Source organism: Bemisia tabaci, chromosome 8 (genome assembly GCF_918797505.1).
Source record: "Bemisia tabaci chromosome 8, PGI_BMITA_v3".
Taxonomy (NCBI): Eukaryota; Metazoa; Arthropoda; class Insecta; order Hemiptera; family Aleyrodidae; genus Bemisia; species Bemisia tabaci.
The window spans coordinates 16745059-16767676 of NC_092800.1; the positions used below are offsets into that span (position 1 = coordinate 16745059).

At 36.6% G+C, this 22618-nt stretch overlaps 1 protein-coding gene across 1 annotated transcript; it reads right to left on the bottom strand.

Annotated features, from left to right (window-relative positions):
* Nucleotides 1-6933: 6933 nt before the first annotated feature.
* Nucleotides 6934-22618, bottom strand: LOC109044461 (mannose-P-dolichol utilization defect 1 protein homolog). Its single transcript, XM_019062185.2, has 6 exons — nucleotides 22354-22618; nucleotides 20415-20480; nucleotides 18555-18687; nucleotides 17004-17208; nucleotides 14860-15129; nucleotides 6934-12766 (listed from the first exon to the last, which is right to left on the bottom strand). The coding sequence occupies exons 1-5, from the start codon at nucleotides 22454-22456 to the stop codon at nucleotides 14875-14877; spliced, it is 762 nt and encodes a 253-aa protein (XP_018917730.1). The 5' UTR covers nucleotides 22457-22618; the 3' UTR covers nucleotides 6934-12766; nucleotides 14860-14874.

Genomic DNA, 22618 nt, shown 5'->3' on the forward strand with positions numbered 1-22618 from the left:
GGGCTTAATCCGACGGGGGCGGAGGCGGGGGAGGGAGCGAACAATGTTCGAAAGCCAAGTCCCCGACATCCCCTCGCAATTTGCCACCACTATATTATTAAGTCCTTTGAGCCAGCGTCGGCGGCGTCCGCGCTCTGATTAAACTCAACTTAACAAACCTCAAATCTGCACTGTTTTAATCAATCACATGCTCTTGCCCACTTTGACCTCCCGTCGCCCCGCCCCCTCGCTCCGCCGACTGCACCGCCTCACCCCGCCCTCCCTTTTTTTCGCTACCGTGCGGGGACCCAGTTTTTTCTTCCGTTTTTTTGCCCGAATAAAGAGGGAAAAAATAAATCGGGAGCGAAAAAGCTCTGAGTGGTCAGAGATAAATTAACTTGGGAGTCTAGGGCTGCATGTTCGAGTAGAGGAAACGAGAGGGGCAATCGTTACTTTCGGGAATGCTGACGTGCTAAGGAAGAACGCCGTATGAACATTCGAGAGTTGTCAAATTTCTCCCGGCAAATTGATTATTGTTGAGGAAAGTCATGAACATATGTCCTTGAAATTTTCAGAAAATGTAGGTAAAATTATGAAAAACATCATCTAAAAAAGCGGAAGAAAAATACTCATAAGTTTGACAGAAAATCCGTGCTCTATCAATCGAAATTCGGCAGCGCCTGAGGGTTCATACGGAGTTTTTCCTTAGCATGGTAGCACTCTGTGGTATCCGATAAAGTGAGGGGATTTGCGCTACTTGTCCAATTTCCTCCGGCAAAATGATTATTGTTGAGGAAGGTCATGAACATATATGTCCTTGAAATTTTCAGGAAATCTAGGTGAAATTGCAAAACAAATTATCTGAAAACATGGGAGAGACACACTCCTAAATTCACGAGGAAATTTGAAGTAATGAATTTTGTTTAAAATTGGTGCACTTTTATTTTTAAGGTGTTGCACATTTTAGCTATTCCTGTTATAGTGAGATCACCCATAGCCTCTTATAAGGAATTGTAAGTGTGTTTACCTACTTGCCGCCTGTATTTTGCCGCCCCTTTCTTATTCGTTTTGAATCATCGATACAAACCTCTGACACAAACCATCGAGTAAACTTGCCGGAGGTGGAGGGGTGCATAAGACGCGTTTACTCGTGTTGGACACATTTCTTGTGAAAGCCCTGTCAACACTAGCCAAAGTTCACGGAACTTTGCGCGAAAGTTAAGTTCCGTAAACCTACCTCTGTGTGGACAAGGCCTTTCATTTATAAGAAATGAATGAAAATCTTATGAAAGAATATACATGAATGTGGTTTAATATTTTTAATTTCCGCCACCGTGCCAACCGAACTGAGTTTGGCGCAACGCGTGAAGTATCCCTACAGTCTTGTAGGCGATATGCGTATTACGCCGACCGCTGCTGACCGCACTGTTATTGACGCAATGCGTGAAGTATTCATGCAGTCTTGTAGGCGCCATGCGTTTCTCGCCGACCGCACTACGTTTGACGCAATGCGTGAGGTATTCATTGAGTCTTGAAGGCGCTAATGTGCGTTTCATGTTGACCGGCGCGCCGAGGGCCTCTCCTTTTCATCTCAAGTCCTCTTCATCATTGCTATCTGCGCTGCGCCGCCCCAGGTCAAATTGCGAGTTTGGTTTCTCTCTCAACTGGACTAATGGAAGGCACTGTCTCTTGTATTACCGAAATAGTCCAGGCGCCTGGTAGCTAAAAATGAGGCTACCTGGAATTTCGGGTACAGAGCGATTTTTTTGGCTTACATTATGTTATTTGGGTCGCTGAATCCGAATCTAAAGTTTCCTTCGCGTATCTGGTGAGCATTTTCCGCCATTTTGAAAAAATGACCTGAAAAAGCCTTTTTTTGCGGTTTTCTTGATATAGCGGCTACGCATGAGAAAAAGTCCCGGATTTAGTTAATGTTTTGAATAGCTGACATAATTTGGAAGGAAATGGTGTATACATATGCTAAGTTCGCTTAAAACTTGAGGAAGATACAGCATCGTGAACCTCGGAACTCGGAACTTTGGAACACTTCGGAACTTGCCTGATCGCGGCGAGCCGGATCGCGCGTTGACGGGTGCGCCGCGAAAACATGAATGGGCGCGATGTTCACGATGCTGTATCTTCCTCAAATTATAAGAAAACCTAGCATATGTATACACCATTTTTTTCCAAATTATGTCAGCTATTCATAAAATTAACTAAATCCGGGACTTTTTCTCATGACTAGCTGCCAAATCAAAAAAACCGCAAAAAAAGGACTTTTCAGGCCATTTTTTCAAAATGGCGGAAAATGCTCACCAGATACGCGGTAGGAAACTTCAGATTCGGATTCCACGACCGAAAAAATTTAAAGTGGGCCAAAATAGAAGCCAAAATTGAAGGAGTTTTCGAATCTTCTGTATTTACATGACGAGATTTTTCAAATTGATTTGAATCATATTGTTGATTTGAGTTCCCTTTATTATTACGGGAAATTACTCCTGCTTCTTAATTTTTTATTATTTTGCAAAAATTATCCATTCGCGAAATACAACCCTGACTTTAGCGCCCTTTAACTACGGCCTAAACGGTCGAAACTAGAGTAGCGGCACAGGAAAACCGAATTACCACGTACGCGGGGACGCTACTTCAATATTAAGCTTCCATCGCCTTGCTAAGGCGCAGGGATACGACTATTCGAACTCTCCGGAACGCGTGAGGTATCACGCCTCAATTGAAGGCGTTTTCACATCTTCTGTATTTACAACACGAGATTTTCCAAATTGATTTCCATTATATTGTTGATTTGAGTTTCCTTTATTATTTAGTGAAATTGCTCCTGCGTCTTAATTTTTAATTATTTTGCAAAAAATATACATTCGCGAAATACAACCCTGACTTTAGCGCCCTTTAACTACGGCCTAAACGGTCGAAACTAGAGTAGCGGCACAGGAAAACCGAATTACCACGTACGCGGGGACGCTACTTCAATATTAAGCTTCCATCGCCTTGCTAAGGCGCAGGGATACGACTATTCGAACTCTCCGGAACGCGTGAGGTATCACGCCTCAATTGAAGGCGTTTTCACATCTTCTGTATTTACAACACGAGATTTTCCAAATTGATTTCCATTATATTGTTGATTTGAGTTCCCTTTATTATTTAGTGAAATTGCTCCTGCGTCTTAATTTTTAATTATTTTGCAAAAAATATACATTCGCGAAATACAACCCTGCCCTTACCACCCTTTAAGTACGGCCTTAACGGTCGAAACTGCAGTAGCAGCACAGGAAAACCGAATTACCACGCGCGCGGGGACGCTACTTCAATATTAAGATTCCATCGCCTTGCTAAGGCGCAGGGATACAACTACTCGAACTCTCCGGAACGCGTGAGGTAACACGCCTCAATTGAAGGCGTTTTCGGATCTTCTGTATTTACAGCACGAGATTTTCCAAATTGATTTGCAAATCAACAATATAATGCATTATATTGTTGATTTGAATTCCCTTTTTAATTTCGTGAAATTACTCCTGCGTCTTAATTTTTCATTCTTTTGAAAGAAAAATATCCATTTGCGAAATACAACCCTGCCTTTAGCACCCTTTAACTACAGCCTTAACGGTCAAAACTGCAGTCGCGGCACAGGAAAACCGAAAAACCACGCGCGTGGGGACGCTACTTCAATATTAAGCTTCTATCACCTTGCTAAGGCGCAGAGATACGACAATTCGAACTCTCCGGAACGCGTGAGGTATCACGCCTCAATTGAAGGCGTTTTCGCATCTTCTGTATTTACAACACGAGATTTTCCAAATTGTTTGCATTATATTGTTGATTTGAGTTCCCTTTATTATTTAGTGAAATTGCTCCTGCGTCTTAATTTTTAATTATTTTGCAAAAAAAATATCCATTCGCGAAATACAACACTGCCCTTACCACCCTTTAAGTACGGCCTTAACGGTCGAAACTGCATTGGCGGCACAGGAAAACCGAATTACCACGCGCGCGGGGACGCTACTTCAATATTAAGATTCCATCGCCTTGCTAAGGCGCAGGGATACAACTATTCGAACTCTCCGGAACGCGTGAGGTAACACGCCTCAATTGAAGGCGTTTTCGGATCTTCTGTATTTACAGTACGAGGTTTTCCAAATTGATTTGCAAATCAACAATATAATGCATTATATTGTTGATTTGAGTTCCCTTTTTAATTTCGTGAAATTACTCCTGCTTCTTAATTTTTCATTCTTTTGAAAAAAAAAATATCCATTTGCGAAATACAACCCTGACTTTAGCGCCCTTTAGCTACGGCCTTAACGGTCGAAACCGCAGTAGCGGCACAGGAAAACCGAAGAACCATGCGCGCTGGGACGCTACTTCGATATTAAGCTGCCATCGCCTTGCTAAGGCGCAGGGATACGACACTTCGAACTCTCCGGAACGCGTGAGGTATCACGCCTCAATTGAAGGCGTTTTCGCATCTTCTGTATTTACAACACGAGATTTTCCAAATTGTTTGCATTCTATTGTTGATTTGAGTTATCCCTTTATTATTTAGTGATATCACTCCTGCTTCTTAATTTTTAAATATTTTGCAAAATATATACATTCGCGAAATACAACCCTGACTTTAGCGCCCCTTAACTACGGCCAAAACGGTCGAAACTGCAGTAGCGGCACAGGAAAACCGAATTACCACGCACGCGTGGACGCTACTTCAATATTAAGATTCCATCGCCTTGCTAAGGCGTAGGGATACGACAATTCGAACTCTCCGGAACGCGTGAGGTATCACGCCTCAATTGAAGGCGTTTTCGCATCTTCTGTATTTACAGCACGAGATTTTCCAAATTGATTTGCAAATCAACAATATAATGCATTATATTGTTGATTTGAGTTCCCTTTTTAATTTCGTGAAATTACTCCTGCTTCTTAATTTTTCATTCTTTTGAAAAAAATATCCATTCGCGAAATACAACCCTGACTTTAGCGCCCTTTAGCTACGGCCTTAACGGTCGAAACCGCAGTAGCGGCACAGGAAAACCGAAAAACCATGCGCGCTGGGACGCTACTTCGATATTAAACTTCCATCGCCTTGCTAAGGCGCACGGATACGACTATTCGAACTCTCCGGAACGCGTGAGGTATCACGCCTCAATTGAAGGCGTTTTCGCATCTTCTGTATTTACAACACGAGATTTTCCGAATTATTTGCATTATATTGTTGATTTGAGTTCCCTTTATTATTTCGTTAAATTACTCCTGCTTCTTAATTTTTAATTACTCTGCAAACATTATCCATTTGTGAAATATAACCCTGGCTTTATAAAAGACGAACAAATTAGAAATTACGATACTTTAACTCTCAGGAAATGAGAACTTTTGCGGCCGTTCCTCGTTTATAATTTGTTTTCTGAATCAAATTTTTTTATTATAGGTACCTAAATTTAAAAAAATTGCAACATTTGCCGCCCTCTAAATCCGGCCCTGATAGCAAAATGCGTATCTGGTGATGATGTGTCGATTCTTAGTGCCGAAAACGCGAATCTCGGCATTTCTGCCATATTTTCTAACAGTCCGAGAACATATTCAAAATGATGATGGAGTCTGAAAAAGCATCTTATTCTTGCTGTACTCAAGCAATGTTCCCCTTCTACTGACAATGTGGAGGAACGTAGTCAGTTTTTTTACTCTGTTGGAAAATCGTGTTTTCCGAGGTACGCACTTCTGCACTTCCATCATCGATATATGTGATAGCGTACTTACGCCGTCGATAAACTTAATAGCACTGTTGTGTTTCGTCAAAGGTCCATTTTAAAAACCCTGAAATATCACTTCTTTGTACTGCAAATTCATTTTGTTCAGCTGTAACGAATATGATGCAAAACGACGAATATGATATGTATTCAATGCATTTACGTATTCTTCGTTTTTTCAATACGTCATGATTTTTTTTTTTTTTTTTTTTTTTTTTTTTTTTTTTTTTTTTTTTTTTATAGATCATAATGAGCGAAAGATTAGACATTTGCTTTGATTTTTAGACATGTTTATCATTTATTACTTCTTGTGCGGTATTCCTTCAAAGTTTCTGTTGTTTATCATACTTTCCCTACTGTCTTTGTTTTCAGAAGAGGAACGACATTTTAATGGAGATGAAGCTAACAAACAGTTGGAGGGAGGCATTGAAAGTATCAAGGGGCTTCCGGATCAATGAATCGTGTGACTGTACATTTTCACCGTTTTCCTGTTTTACTGAACTTTATTAAAGTAAAAAATGTTCCTAAAATTGTATGCTTGTGTTTTGAATTATTTATATACAGTAAATCGCTCGGATCTACTCTCTGGCCAAAGGTTTGGGAGTTATTCGAACTTTTCAGTCGCCAAAATGGTCCAAATCCTTTCCTGGTAATTCATCCGAAGATTGCAAATTGCAGGATTTGTCCGATGCATGCAACTTAGATACACTCTGAAGATATCTAAGTCTGTTGAAATTAAGTTTTTAGAGGTACAAACCACATTTGGACTACATTTTGCAATAAGGAACCACTATTTCTGGCCCATTTTAGAAACAACATACATGTCATTAATTTCCCCATGCAGACATGTGCTTTCATGGGAGAGCCAGAGATAGTGGTTTCTTATTGCAAAAATGTAATCCATTTGACATGCACTGTAAGCTAAAACTCAGCTTCTGTACGTACTTAATTGGAAAATGAAAAAATAAAAATCTAAGGTATGAAAAGGCACCAATTTGATTTCTCAAGAGAATTGGATAAGAGAAGAAAATACTTTATGCATATAGTTCCATCAGCATTAACAAACTATCATCAATGATGAAATGATTAGGTACGTTTAATTAAAACATTTTTTTCACGATTAAACCATTGGATATTTTGTACTTGCAAGTTTGCCTTTCAGAAATTAAAAAAATCGGGAAAATGGCAACCAGGCATGTATAAACTAGTTTTTATTGTTTAATCTTATGAGAGACATTTCGCAATAACACATTAGGATCAGCAAAAATCATACATTCATTAAAATGACTTTACTTACAAAAAGACTAGAGTTCAAATGAGTTTTCCTGAACTCACAAAATGTAGATTGGTGATAAATTTTAGTTCAAGAGGAAAAAATAACAAAAATACAGAAAGATAAATACAAAAATATTATGAACTGTCTTATAGGACAAGCTGCCTTGGATAGGATCGATACTCTACTTATTGGAAGTAACATTAGTTCTGCAAAAGGTTTAACTAGTGAAAAAATTTCCAATGAACCAAGATTTTTCTTTTTTCTGCCTTTTTCAGAAGAACCAATGAGCCAAGATTTTTCTTTTTTCTGCCTTTTTCAGAAGAATACTTGGCTTGGTGCCATGATCAGAGGGAAGAGGAGAAAATGTGAAAGCTTGATTTAAAATAAGAAAACAGAGATAATCATAGTCTTTAATTTCACTGATACTAAACGCTTACAGTCAATATCCTAACAACTGTGATACAAAACATATTGTTGCAGCAGAGTCACTCTAAATTCGTTCTAAGAATACTTCAAATACTTGTAATAAAAAAAAAAATAGAGGTCAGAAAAATTACTTGTTTGAAACTTATGTGCAGAACTTTGTCTAGATAGTTACTTGATAGCAGCAGGAGTAAAAAATCCTTTGGCTCTCCAATGTCTATTTGTTACCTAATTAGCAACTAAGCTAGGATAATTCATATCAAGATGTCAATATAAAAAGCCATGAAGAATAATAACAACTACTCATAATTTTGAAGGATTCTAAACTGAAAATGAAGCAGTAAACCGATCTAATTTTCACTCTTTTCCTAAAAAAAGACGTTTTTATAACAACAAAAAGAAGAAAAATCTCCCTGATTCTTCTATGATTACCTGAAAAATTTTCCACTCATTACAGGAACATACTTTTGACATTAAAAGAACCCTATTTTAATTGATTCAGACATTTTGAACTTGACCTGACTTGAGTTTTCCTTTAACCCTGGCCCAATGGCTTGCGTTAAATTTGTTCTACCTCTCAAGTAAATTTCCATCACCAAATAAAAAAATTAATGGCTTTTGAAATGGCTGATTCAATTAGCTATACACACCGTTGGGAAGAAATGGAAGAGGTACAATAAAATTTAAAATTCCATAATTTTCTAGGTTACAAAAAAAATTTCTGCATCATGTTTTCAAGGTCCTTAGCAACTTTGAATGATACTCCTAATTACTTCAATTGGAGAGAGGAGCTCTTTTTAATATCGGAGTGTCTACAGAGTTACTTAGCGAGAAAAAATTCCCTGATCAAAATGATCAAAATTCCTTGAAAATGAAAAAATGTTGACATTCATTTTAGTGCAAGTTCAGAACCATGCAAACTTTTTTTGCTCGGGCATGAATCATTCAATAGACAAAAATTTTAATTTCTTTTAAAAATTATTCCTCTATTCACTGTTCAAAGTGTAGCTCAGAGCACTGAATCTTAAACCAGATTGAGACTCAGTTTACTTTGCAGTCAGCATGTGTTTTTACCAAGTTTCAGTATTTTTTAAATTTCTAGTCTTTTTTATAAAATTCCCTGAATTTTCTGCCCTAAAGGAATTCCCTGACAATGCCTGGTTTTCCGGACTTGTAGACACCCTGAATATTTATCACAGTGATCAGAAATGAAGTTCAAATTAACTTTAAAAAACTTAGATCTACTTTAAAGCTACAAAAAACCTTAACTAAAATAGTGAAACTAACTTGCTCATTAAAACATGAGCTATGATAACCTGCATTACCATCAGCACTTGAACGAAAGAAAGCTCCGAGAAGACGTTACCGATGCATTGCAATTGATGTTGTACAATCTTTGTTGGTGTGAGCTGCAAAGCCTTGTCCAGAGTACCAACAGACTTCTTTAGAAAAAATTCTCCACTTGTGACCGTCTATAGCAAAAGAGGTTGTAGTGGTTTTAGAAAAACTCAAAATTTGGATGTTGGCACCAATACTCAAAAAGGTATTCCCGGAACAAGTAGCAACTAAATCATCCAAGAATGTCAAACTGGACCTAAGTTCATCCACTCACAGACGAAAGAACGTAACTAAATTTCAACGCTGCAGAATTTCCACCTACAAATTTCATTTTTGCTAGGACACTGTTAGGCGTTTCCAACCGATAGTCTAACTGATTTTTTTTTCTTCAAATCCCTTGCAAAAATCAGCGAAATTTTCAAATGGAATTCTGACAAAATCGAGTTATTGGAGTCAATTTTGCAACCTTGGTGTGAAGTCACATTCCTTCCGCTGGGATGTGATGAGGTTCTACAGTTTGAAGTTCCTCGTTCAAAATTGTAATTCTGAGAAAAATCTGTTGGAAATATGTGTTTCTGGTTCAAAATTTTATAAATTCATGCCTTCTAGAGGCACAAAAGTAAACCAAATCCCTTGCAGTTCTTTTTTTAGGGACAAAAGCGACTGGTTTTTTTTTTTTTTTTTTTTTTTTTTTTTTTTTTTTTTTTTTTTTTTTGTCAAGAACTATAATTTTAGTTTTTTGACAGAACTTGACAAAAATTGCTCTCCAAATAGTAAAAGAAAAAAAAATCTAATATCATTGATCACACAGTGATCACTTGAAATTAGGCGACAAAAAAAAATTGCAAGATCCATCATAGCTTGCACACTGTGCATCCATAAAACACCTCAATTATAGAAATGTAGTATTTTGTCACAGAGAAGAAACTTAAACTAAGTTAAAAGATAGGTTACCTAGATCACATGATTTCTGGCGTTGCTTAAAGCATGCAAAAATGCGCAATTAGCGTATGCATGGCTAAATTGGACTAAATCAGGATACACCTGGATGAACAGAACAGCTGACAAAAATTTGTGCGATGACTTTCTCATGCGGAAATAAAATGTTGGTAGGAATACTGAAACAGCTCAGACAAGATACGCCCTTTCATGCGAGAGACGATGATATTTGTCTTTTATGTAAAAACTGAGAGATGTGAAAAAGCAGTAAATACAGAAATATTTTATGTTTCCCAAAAGACAGCAATAAAATCGCTCTACCCTGTATAAGAGTGAAATAGGCACCAGGCTCTACTTAACTTCTATTCAATTTTCTCTGAACTCTTTTTGTGAACTCCCGTCAGATTTGTTCGATACTATTTTGATTTATAGCCTCTGGAGCAAGCAGAAGGTGCAAGATACCCCTGTCTTACGTAGAATGTGAAAAATAATTACCACCATTACAATTGAAGCAGAACTTGGATCAATAACTAATAATTCTTGCAATTTCCAGAAGTCTAACTAATGCTCATGGCAGATTTTTTTCAACTTGGTGGTTTTGGTGATTTTGTCGCTACCACATTCCTGTTTTCTACTTACAAACTACAAAGTACATTCTCTTAAAACTTTATTCATGCTTTTATTGCCCTTTCCAGTAACACGGCAGCATGAAAGATGACTAAAACAAAGACTTCAGTATTGCGGAATGTGAGAAAATTGCTAACAATCATATCATTGGCTACTATGATGTTACCCAGAGGTACCGGTGATTCTTTTTTGAGCAGATGAGAAAACACCGAGATTTTCAAAAGCAAATTGGTGCCCGGTTGGAAAAATATTGGGCTGATAAAAATTCTACAGCATCACAGCCATGGTATCTTTCCACGCTTCAGCTAACGATATGACAATGCAACAAAATATGAGATCAGTGTAAAACATGATGTATTGCAGACTTTCGGAGAAAGATTCTAAGTTCATCTAGATTTTCAAAAAAAGAATAAACGAAAATTCATTAACTTTTGCCATGAACGATATACTAAAATGCATAGAAAAAATGAACCATTTCACCCAGTAATTTTCAAATTGAGCTCACAGTTTTTGGTAAACAATGGATAGATACTAATACGATACTCAAGTATTTCAATTCATAATTTTCGACATCTTCTTTTGGATGTTTTTAAAAACTTCTTTGGTTACAGACAGATAGGGGAGGATAAATTTGATCATTCTTCATGTACTGCCATGCAAAATAAGAACGCCGTATGAGTCCTCAGGCATTGCCATATTTCATTTAATAAAAAACGAGCTACTGACAACATTGTGAATCAGTATTCAGAAGACAGTTCTTTCAAATTTTTCAGACAGTTATGTTCGCATTTTCATCTAGAATACCTAATAATTTTAAGGAAAAATATGCGAAACTTTCCTCAAAAATACATGTTTTATCTGGGGAAGTTTTACAACTCTCCAATATTCATATAGCGTTCTTCCTTAGAATGGCAGTGTAGGTCCCTGACAATTTGGATAATATGTAGTTTACCCAGTTTTTATTTTTTGCTCAGTCGTTAGACACCTAGGAATGAGAACAATGGAATAACTAATTGGATCACATTAAATAGAATCAGCCTGAAAACATTTGACATTGCTAAATTTGCTCTCGTGTTCAATTTTTCATAAAAAAAACTACACAAGCATTGCTGTGCTAAAATTCTGTACAGACATTCTCCATAAATTGGAGTAATTTTACAGAAAACTCCAGGTTACAATGTTGCTTGGATTTTTGTTTAAAAAATCAAAAGTCACAAGAAATTATACAAGACTTTAAAAACAGTTGCACTGATTCTGGCTAAAGCCATCAAATTAAGTTTAATTCATTTTCCTTTTGTCACACGAAGCGGTTCATTCAATTGTTCCTGTTAACGACGTTGATTTACAATATATTTGTGGACTATATTACTTAGGTATCAAATTGAAAACCATATCAATGGCTAAGGAATAATACCACCTTACTGGCAATTTTAGTGAAAATGCATTAGCAAGGGTGCTGCATTCTACAATATATAATACGCAAGTTATTAGTTTCTTTCAATGGGTCAGTTGCACGCAAAGAGATATAGCTAAATAAATTACAAATAAACAAACACGCTTTGTCAAGTTTCCCCCGTCTGCAGGCAGTTTTTATCAGTAACCGCCGACCAGGTTTGCACACCACACAGGCAGTAGTCAGAAAAACTAATCTGAGTAAACAAACGATTTCACTAACTTTATTTATTCTATGGTTTTAATCGTTTTCAAGTGTTTGTTTCCTTTTTCTTTCTATATTTTGCAAAAACAAAAGATTTGAAACAATTGAAATCGTACACAAGGAGAGTTTATAACAGTTAGCGAGACTGTTTGTTTATTTGGGTTAGGTCTCTCTCCAGGCAAACCTGACTGGTAGCCACCAAGAGAAACTGCTCGCATAATTTGAGAAAGGGTGTCACAAGCAAATTGCGTGCTAAGGAGTGAATTTTAGACCTTTTTGATGTGCCCAACGTGGTTTTCGAGGGAAGTTACATTCAGAGAGTGTATTCAGTTGGCTGTATCTCTTGCGTGGCTGACCTGTTCAGCATGGGGGCACTGCCATGACACCGTAAATTAAAAAAAATTGCAAATCTAATCTCAAAATTGCAAAAATAGTGAAGTTTTTCCTTTGTCTTATGAAATCGTAAGTTGTGAGATATGCTGTATTGTTCCTTAGCCATAGATATCTAATCCCCAAAAAGTTGGCGACAAAATATTCACTGTACCAATCTGTGAGGATAAGTTCTCTTTACGAAGCTTAAAAATAATTACTGATAGGGGGAGAAATTTGCCTACTATGATACAAATTTACAAGGGAGTGAGAATCCTCCCTAAAACATCAACGCTAAACTAAATGTTTGTAGGCGAAATCAATGCTGCAAATTCCTATGAAATTTTGAAGAGGATACGCTCCATGCTGACATTTCTGTTAGAATTGACGGCTGCAAGAAACCTGGGAAAGACAAGAAAAAACGTTAGCATCGATGAAGAAAACAGAAACAGAGAGATGATGCTATGGGTCGTTGGTTGTTCATTTCTTCATTCATTTTAATCGATGTTATCCTCACAAAGGAACGTAACTAATTTTCAATGTTGCCAAATTTCCCCTTGCTTTTAAATTGACCAGAGAATCTTGGGCATTTTTAAATAAAAATTGTTTTAATTTTTCTTCTAACCCTTCTCATGCAAAAATCTAGAAAATTTGGGACAAAAAGTGCACCAGCACATTCTTCTGAAAAATTAAATTGTTGTGGTCAATTTTGCAACCTTGAAATGGAATTACGTGCTTGATGATAATAGACCAGTAGACAGAGTATAAAATTAAGCGACGAAGTACATACATTTTTCTTTTTCGAAATTCCATGTAGAACACGATGGACGCATCAACCTTTCTGGAGGAATTTTTCTGCAACCTTGATTTTTCTGAGCACTAGCTTTTTCTTAACAAGATTTATTTTTTTTTAGTCAAAAAAGGACGGAAATTTGTGTAACCAAGCTCTGGTTATATTTGCCTTACATACAGGTTGATTTTACTGCCTAGTTTGGCCTGCGTTAATAATTAATACATGTTTACATGCTGGAAGTTTGAATTTTCAGATCATAATGTAAACCACATACATTTATTTCTCACTTATGAATTAATTTTAATAGTTTTTGATGCATTTAATGTGTTATTTATGAAATTTGGATGAGAAAACATGTGCTGCAGTTTGTTAGTTCTTGCACTGTCTAGAGGTCCATTGCAAACAAATTAACATATGATTGAAAAAAGAATTATCTAAGGCTAACTTGAAGATAAGTTGTTTCGATTGCATTATTTTGAAATCTTTGCACATATTTTGATTTTTATAAAAAATAAATTGACATCCATGCTTGACAACTCTGTTGGATAACTGTAGCTAGAAGTAAGAAAACTCGAGAGAAATTTCAAGCTATAATAATTTTAGTTTGTTTAAGTCTTCATCAAGAGAATCAGAAGCTCAGGGCTACCAACTAGTGTACAGGTCATAACTAACATTTTTAAAAAATCGAGTCATTCATATTTTCATTTTGTTAAGGCAGGGTTCTGCAAGGGTGTAAAAATTTGGTAATGATACCTAATCCAGATACAAGATGCAAGACTTCAAAATTTGCAAAGTAAAAAAGTAACAGTTGGGAAAATTCTGGGAGCATGTAGACGTCGCAGGCAAATAGTCAAATCAGGCATTTTATTAAATGCCACAGCAGATAGTCAAATTTTGATGGTTTGTGAAGTCTTGTATGTTTTTGACAAAGAGCTCAAATGTTTCATTGTTTGAATGAAAGAATTCATCAAATCTAAAAACTTTGCTTGTATTTTACTCTCCAAATGCTCCATATTTATTTCAATTGTCAAAGTTTTAAAAATTCTGCATTTAATGACATGCTAAAAATCCCGGGACTGGATCTAATTTATTTACAATTCTATGATGCCAATGTTTACAGAAACTTTTTTGCTAGATGAGCAAATAATTATTCTGTCTATAATTAGCAAAAGAACCAGAATTTTAACATAAGTACGAACAATTCTCATTAATTCTTGTGTCCACAATTTTCACGAAGAACTCGATATGCCTCGCTTTGTCATTCATTTCTCACTGAAAACTTTACGCAAACATTCTTAAAGGCTCAAAAACAATTTTTTATTAAAAGAAAAAACGTTATTCGTAAAAATTGCGGAATTTTACAATCGCAACATCTGCTACTGTCACAGATACAGTCTCATTCATAAAGGAAATAATGAAGCAATTGTTATAAATGCGGAAAACAACTCTGTAAGCCAGAAAGAAATGATAATGATGAGGCTGATATGATGAATGTAATAAAGACCAAAAACTTTCTAGATCCTGCCTTGATCACTGAATTTTCCTTACAAATAACAATTTAATAAATTTATTCCAAACATTGCGAGAAAGTTTTTATCAACTGACGATGTCTGAATTAAGGCACCATCATGGGGGAAAAAAGACAAAAAGAGAACTTCTTTCAAAACAAAACTTACTTTTGATTTTAAAAAGAAATACTAACCTGGCTGTAAGGTGTTTACTTGGACTTTGATTTTGCCTTCTTTTTGGCTGCATTTTTCTTTGAGGGTTTCTTCTTGTAAACGTAAAACTGAGCAACAATGATGAAGTTGGCGAGGGAGGCCAACACATACATTAAAATCACAGTGAAGTCACCGGTTTCCTGAACTGAAGTGAAGACGCGAATGACTGATCCAACGAACAGCATGATGAAAGTCGTGTGAGACAACTGACCGGTTCCTTTAGCTTTGTAGTTCGTGTAAGCCTGCACCAGCTGCAGAGGAAGAGAGAAACAGGAAATTTAACAATTAACATAATGATTTTTAAAATTTTAGGTTGAACGAGAAATTCCATGATCGAATCGATCATTTTCAAAAAAACTTAACCCTCCATGGCATAGCGTTACAAATTCGTAACAATGTATTTTCAGGGTTTTTTAAAAATTGAATCTTTCCCTTGTGCCATGATGTTGCAAAATTTCATTAGTTTCTTCTTTTTTGGAAAAATTGACTACCTTAACCTTAAAATTTTGAAAACTTTGGTACTCTACTTTTTTAGATGCTTTAGGAGTTTTCCAATATGTTAAGAAAGTTATGCGCAAAATGTTGATGAGGATACATGAATGGTGCTTAGAGGTTTCCCAGTCGAAAGGTCATGATATTTCATGATCTCTCAACTTTAAATGGTCTTATCTGACCAGGCAAAATTGGCCTATTGATCAAGAGCAAGAATGGATTTTCTCTGCTACTTGCTAGATGTGGAAATGTGTGGAAATGTGTCTTGAAATGTTACGACCTGGTCATCCCAGGAACTTGGTTGTCTTGGACTTCTTCGCTAACAATGTGTTTTGACCAAAATTCTCCTGTCGGGCCAGAAAAACAAGACTCAAGTGCTTTGAGCCACCATTTCTACACATCGTTGCAATGCTATCATTTCTTCTTGGCTACATACGTAATTTGTACCAATTGAGGCATTTTCCAGTAAAAAAGTATGTGAGACTTCTAATGCTGCTTAGATTATGCAACACAGTTTTTTAGCTGTAACTTATTTGACAGTTTTGCTTTGAATTTTTCCCTGAACTGCTTCAAGTTTTTCCTTGTTATTAAAAGGAAGTAAGTTGACTGTGAATGAATTTCATTAGCCGCAAACGCTATTAAAAACTGCACAATATTAGCAGCACTGCAAGCCTCATACGCCCTTTTACCAAAAAAGTAGGTCCTTGGTGACGAGCATACAGCCCTTTTATTACAGAACTGCATGATAGAAATACGCTAATCAAAACGTTGGTCATTATGAACACTCTGGCCAGGGGTGACTGATAAAAACACTATCCTTGTGACCAAATCGGCAAAGAAGAAGTTAATACATATACACAAACGTAAAAATGAACAGTTCATTTCTGAAACTGTATTATGCTGACAGGGAAAAGAATCCTCACTTTTCCTGGTGTTTCTAGGTCTTCTACGTCTTAGTTTTCCCTAATGCTTGCTGTCCTATGGAAAAGTCTGGGGCCAGAGATAGAGATTGACGGTGAAACTACCAAACCATGTATCTCATTTGCAGTGTTCAAAAATCTTGACTCCCATTTTATTTTTTAGAGGGAGAACACATCGATATCATTTCTTATAATTTTCACAGAAGTTTCTTTGCACGAGAAGAAAAAACACGGAAGTTTTCAAGAATCAGGGTTGCCACATAATTTAGAGGCTGGAATTCCCTGACATTTTCCTAACACATTTTGGTGAAATTCCCTGACAATTGAGCAAATGCCAGATTGTTCAAAAGACATACAGGAAAAGCTCGCTAAGTTGAACTACCATTAAGACGAAATGCCGATTAAGTCGAATTTTTTTTCGGTCCCTACACAATTCGACTTAGCAAGCTTTCACTGTAAAAAGAAATTGTTTTCAGGCAAAATTTGTTGTTCAAAACATCATACCCACTCTGGAAAGCAAATAAAGGTGACTTGACGATTCTTCCCTGACATTCCCAGGTTTTCCCTGACATTTCCCAGTATTCCCTGACTGTGGCAACCCTAAGGAATTGACGTGAAGTCGTTTTCCATTGAAAAAATAAAGTATGACAGGAAGTCTACAACGTCGCAAACTGAGATAAAAGATCTGGTAGTTTAACTGTCGAAATGCTTACCTTGCTCGTGAACATGAAAGGGATGCTGAGGGCTTGCAGAGTCCAGATGGCTTGAAAAGGCACTCCTCCGTTGAGCAAAGCGTACAGAGTCGGGAAGAAAGCAACAGCAAAAGATATCGTGAGACTTTTTGAGACTGAATAGTAAAGGACTAACAGGACGATGATGAGAGTTTGGATCAAAAGGAATAGAGAGTCTCCCCAAGCACTGAAAAAAAAGCATACATTACTTCAGATTTAAAGCTCTAAATTGGTAAAGATTTCACTTCTAAGTAGCAGAACAGGGACTCCTGAGTTCAGTAGAGTTTTAGAGCACCCCAATTTTACCCTGTACTCTGTTCTATTTCGGAATGTGTCCGACTACCAGTTGATTTCTGCACGTGGTTGCAACACCGTAAACACCCCTGGTCATTGGATCAGGAACACGTTAGTGCTTATGTCCTTCTTGATGAGCCAAGCAGACTTTTGTTGCTGACCGTTTTCTCCTTGTTGAGTATTGAAACTAAAATTTCAAATTTCTCAGAATGTTACTGATTTCACCTTGGAATGAGTACTAATGTGTAAATTCTAAAGATAAGTGTCCGAAAAAAAAAAACCCAAGTGACAGAATTTAAAAGAATTTTGAAGATTGCACCGATCAATTCAGAAAAAACCGTTGATGCTTCTAAATCAGTTTTTATAATGAATATACCTACTTGAAAATTTTAGCTTTAGTTCAACAGTGCAAGTGCTTGAAGGGTTCTTGAAATAAAAAAAGGGGCCCACTGGTCTTGGCCTCTATCTACAGTGCTCATTTCCTTACCGCTGCTTTTAGTTAAGTTAATGTTTTATTTTCCGGGGACGCTCCGAAATGGAGCAGCGTTTAGCTGCATTTCTAAAAAATGAGTTCATTGCAAACAAAAGAAAAAGCAAATTGAATGGACTTTAAAAACCCATTCAAATCTTGTTGAGTGCATTAGAAAAATCTAAAATCCACTCCTCAGCACACAGCTTATGTAGTTCATATTACTCATTCAGAAATGATGCAAGCAAAAAGCCTAATCAGGCATTTCATCAAATTCATAAGCAGATAGTCAAATTTCGAGAGTTTATGAAATTTTATATGATACTGCTTAATTATATAGAATAGGTTTTCTTTCACCTATCTCTCTTTCTACAAATCAAGTTGCCAGAAACCAAGAAAAAAATGTTAGCAGATACTAAAATTTGAAGATGAACTACACAAAATAAACATTGACAGGGTGTCTAATAAAATTTCAGTTTAGATTTTCCAGATATTTTCCTGACATTTTTTTTCTGTTATTTTGCCGTGAAAAATTGGCACTCATTAGATTTAAAAGAAAAGTAATTCATCGACTGAATCAAATGTTTAAAAAATGCATGAATATTTCCTGATCCACAATCAAATTTCCTGACAGCATAAAATTTCCTGATATTTTTCGGTTTTAACTGTTGATAGACACCCTGCCTTATGGAGAGATAAAAGTCTAAAATTAGTATATTAGACTTTTAAAGATCTTTTTCAGATTTCAGAACGATCCGCCCGAAACTCACCTGAATGGAAATTGCTTCACATAGCTGTATGCAACAACAGAGGTGACGGCAAAAAGATCAAAGAAAACTCCAAGAATGCTGATTCCTTTTGCACTCTTGCTGCTCAGAATCTTCAAAATCTGGGGGACTTTTACTGAAAAAAAAACATAAATGAAATTTAGGCAAGGTCTTGAAGCAGTCGCCTTTGAAAAAGCTCAGTGTCAGATGAGAAACAGCATGATGAAGTTTTGAAGAAATTTTGGCTTGAATTTTTTAATCTTCTTGTTAGGTATGGTGATAAAAATGACTGGAAACATACCAATGACATAACTAGAAAAACGCTTTTGTAAAATAGCAGAGTCACAAATTTCCTACTATAATCTATGCTTTAAATGGACATATTTCTGCCAAGTGGAACTCAGCACCAATTTCAGTCCCTCTTGAGGATTTTAAAATTCCGGATAGTGCCTTCTGTCAAGCGGAACTAAGCACCATGGAAGAGCATTGTGAGCATGGGTCAGAATGGGCTACTCAATTCGCAACACCCGCTAAGCCAACCCGCATTCCCCTTCTCCCCCATGGGCGCTTCCTTCCGTTTAGCAGAAAAAAAGCCTTAATTCTAAAAATTTCCTCCCGAGTTTATAATTAGTTTTTTTTTTCATGTGAAGAGGTCAGTGGCAAGACTTTTCCCCAGCGTATCTAACAGTTGATCCGTGAGTAAAATTCCATGAAAATACCAAAAAGTTTAATGTAAAGTTTAAAAAGCACTTCCAAGGGGAGAAAAAGCTTATTCAATCTGATCAACCAGAGGCCGACAATTGTTATGACACTACTAGACCATGTCTTTGGCTGGGCTTGAGCCAATCAGCAAATGAGGACTCCCTTGCCTGCTTGCGCAATGACGGATAGCCAAAACTATTGTTTCGAATGGATTCAGATTTTGGGAACTTGAAATAGATTTTTTCCGTCATTTTGCGTAGAAGAAAAAATGAAAAAAGTTACTTACTAGGAACCTTACTTTGTGCTTTAAGAAAATTAATTTTTAAAAATAGATATCTCTAATGATAAATGAGGTCATGACATTGAAAAACAGGTATTAATCTTGTCTTAAAAGTTTAGTTTCCACTGGTGGACTGAAATTTGAGACATTTTGTAAATCAAATTAGGCACGCTTAAGAAATGAGAAATGCAAAACCTAGATTGAGGGCTTTTTGCAAAGACTAACACTTGTTTTGAGAGTGATGATTTTAACGACTCAATTTTTTGGGGGGAAAAAAATGTTTTAATAAAAAAAAATTAAAGCAAAAAAATTTAAAATTATATATTATTTTGAAGGACCAATGAATGTTCGTTCCAATAGACCAAGTTTGGCAGAAAAGAACAAAGCCTCATATATAAAGTTAAAACCAGAGGAGGTTCTAGCGGCCACTCTTTTCTTGATGAATCAAAAAACTGCAAATGATGAGTGTTAAACGAAATCAGATAAAGAAGGTTGTTCATAAAAAAATGCAAAAGCTGTGTTTCCTGACTACACTCAAATCATAGTCTTACTAAGGAGGCAAATAATTACTAGCTAGTGTTTTAAGATCAAATTGAGCCCTCAGATGGATAATAAGGTAAGCAGCCTGCGGGCTGCTGGTATTTGAAAAAAATTATCTGACCTTGTCTTTTTGACGTCTCGATTTGATCATGTGACAGTAGCTATTTACTATTTATTTGAAACAATAACTAAGACAGTCGACTTGCATCAGAACTGAACGGCTTGTGCCTTCACATTCTTCTGTTTAGTGTCCCATTTTCTCTTGGATCCTTCCTCATTTCTTTCTTTATTTTTTTATGTTTGCTGCTTGCATGGCTCTAATAAAGAAACTTGAGACTTACCCAAGACTGACCCAGCAACTATGGCTAGACCTAATCCTTTGCTCGCAGCAAGCTTGAGACAAGGAACTAAAACAAAAAGCACTCAAAATTAATGAAATGACAAGGCCAAAGGTGATTGTAGGTGTGATCTGGTCCGAAAATCTTAAGACATGATATCTTAATAACATTCTCACCTCTCTAAGTTGCTTATAAATCAATTGGAAAAACAATGACTAAATAAGTTCATGCCGTTGGATACCTCTATTTCAATGATGATAGAAGAACACATTTCTAGAATAGTTGTGTTGCAGATTTATTGTTACATTTTATTTTTTGCAACAAAAACAAAATATTCCTGAAAATTTTTAATGATTCCTCCTTATTCTAAAAAAAAAAAAAATTCAACATCTCGTAATATTGCTGCGAAAGTGTCAAGAAATCACATCCTTCATCTGTCTTTTGACAAAAATATGATAGAAGCAAAAATTTTACGACATGACGATCCTGTTACATTTTTTGAACTGTTACTGTCGATTTCTCATTTCACCAGAACTTGCGTCAAATGAGCTGGTAGTTGTTTACTTTCTCTATCTCCAAGCAATTCCATTGTAGTTGTCCATTAGTCATTAAGGGTTGACCGCAGACGACTAAGTATGCCACTATACGCAGAAACGAAAATCCATGTACTGCGGATGACAGTCAAAAGGACACAACTGTCAACTTTTCTGACACAAGATCTCCTGAGCTTTAAAACTTCAAAAATATTTAAATCAAACAGGAAATGGAGACGCATATACAAGGCTTGAGTCCAGTAATTCGTTCCTAGGGGCCAATTGTTGAATTGTTATCGACTGATCCTGGTCAATGCGTCCCTATCTTAGCAGTGTCATTTATCGATAAAGGTTGTCGGATAATGATTCGACAATCCAGGTGCTGGACTGAAATGTTTCAAGATCTTCAATCAAGTTTTATTTCTTCGGAAGAAAGCTAACTGAAATTAAGGTGGGTCCTGAAAGAAGCGCTTATAGAACATGAACAAGTTCATTTCTCTAAAATATCTTTTCTGAAAAAGCAGATAGTGATGGTCTCAGCTGCACTATTGTTTGTTCAGATGGCTGCTCCTCGGAGGAACAAGCGTACCTGGACTGCTCTGCCATGCAACGCAAAAACGCCTTTTTACATTTTTTGAAAACAATGTATCATAGCAGAAAAACTTGTGTGCCTTGAGACAATTTTTACAGAATTCTTTCGCAAACACTGTCAAGAACTTAACCTGAAATTTTAGATGCGTGGGTAAAATAGATTTTAATTTATAAAGTATTAAGTTCCAAAAAACGAGGGAAAATCTTGATGAATTTACGGCATTTTTGCATAGCACAGTAGTGCTACGGGCCTTTCTAGAACCTTCGAAAATTAATATCTGAATTTGGAATTTTTTTTTTTTTTTTTTAATATTCTTGAATGAAGAAAATTTTCAGAAGGGTTAGAAAAAACTTTGGGTTCGCTTTCTCGGAGAAAAATGAAAGGTGGTTAGCAACAAAATGGTCGGACATGCTTGTTCAGCAACTCTTCCCATCCTTTTGACGCAGCTAGTGTTTGAAACTCACGCCGGCCAAACAGCAATTAGCTGGTAAGAAATCGCCTTTGGCCGCTAAGAAATGAAACTAGCGGTCAAGCCTTGGCCGCTATGAAAATCGTTGTTAAACTACGTTTTCGGGATTGTTAGGCGTATTCCTGACTCGAGGCATTTTTAAAGGGCAATTTCTCATTAAGATCCCTAAGAAATCTGAGATGGCCCATAAGAATAAAGTTGCAGGCCAGACGGCTGCTAAGACTTCACGCCGAGTTTCAAACACTGGTAACAGCCATCAACTCATTGGGAACTTCGGCTCCAAAAATGAAACATGATATGAGGATTTACATGCCCTACTAAAAACTGAGAAAATATGAGAGATATTACCGTCAAAAAATTCTTGACGCACGAAGAGAGTATCGTAGCATTCCTGTGGTATGAGGAGGAGCAGAGTCCTTTGGAACAGGGCAGCTAAAAATGCCTGGCTCATTTTGCGCTGGAACTGGTGGTCCCTTCACAAGTAAGAGAACACTAAGTTTAAATTACAAGACCTAAATAATTCCTGATGGAAATAATTTTCCGGTTATCCGAAAAGATGCACTGGCTTGGGAATCAGACTAACACCAACACTCGAGATAAGGTTAAGTTGATA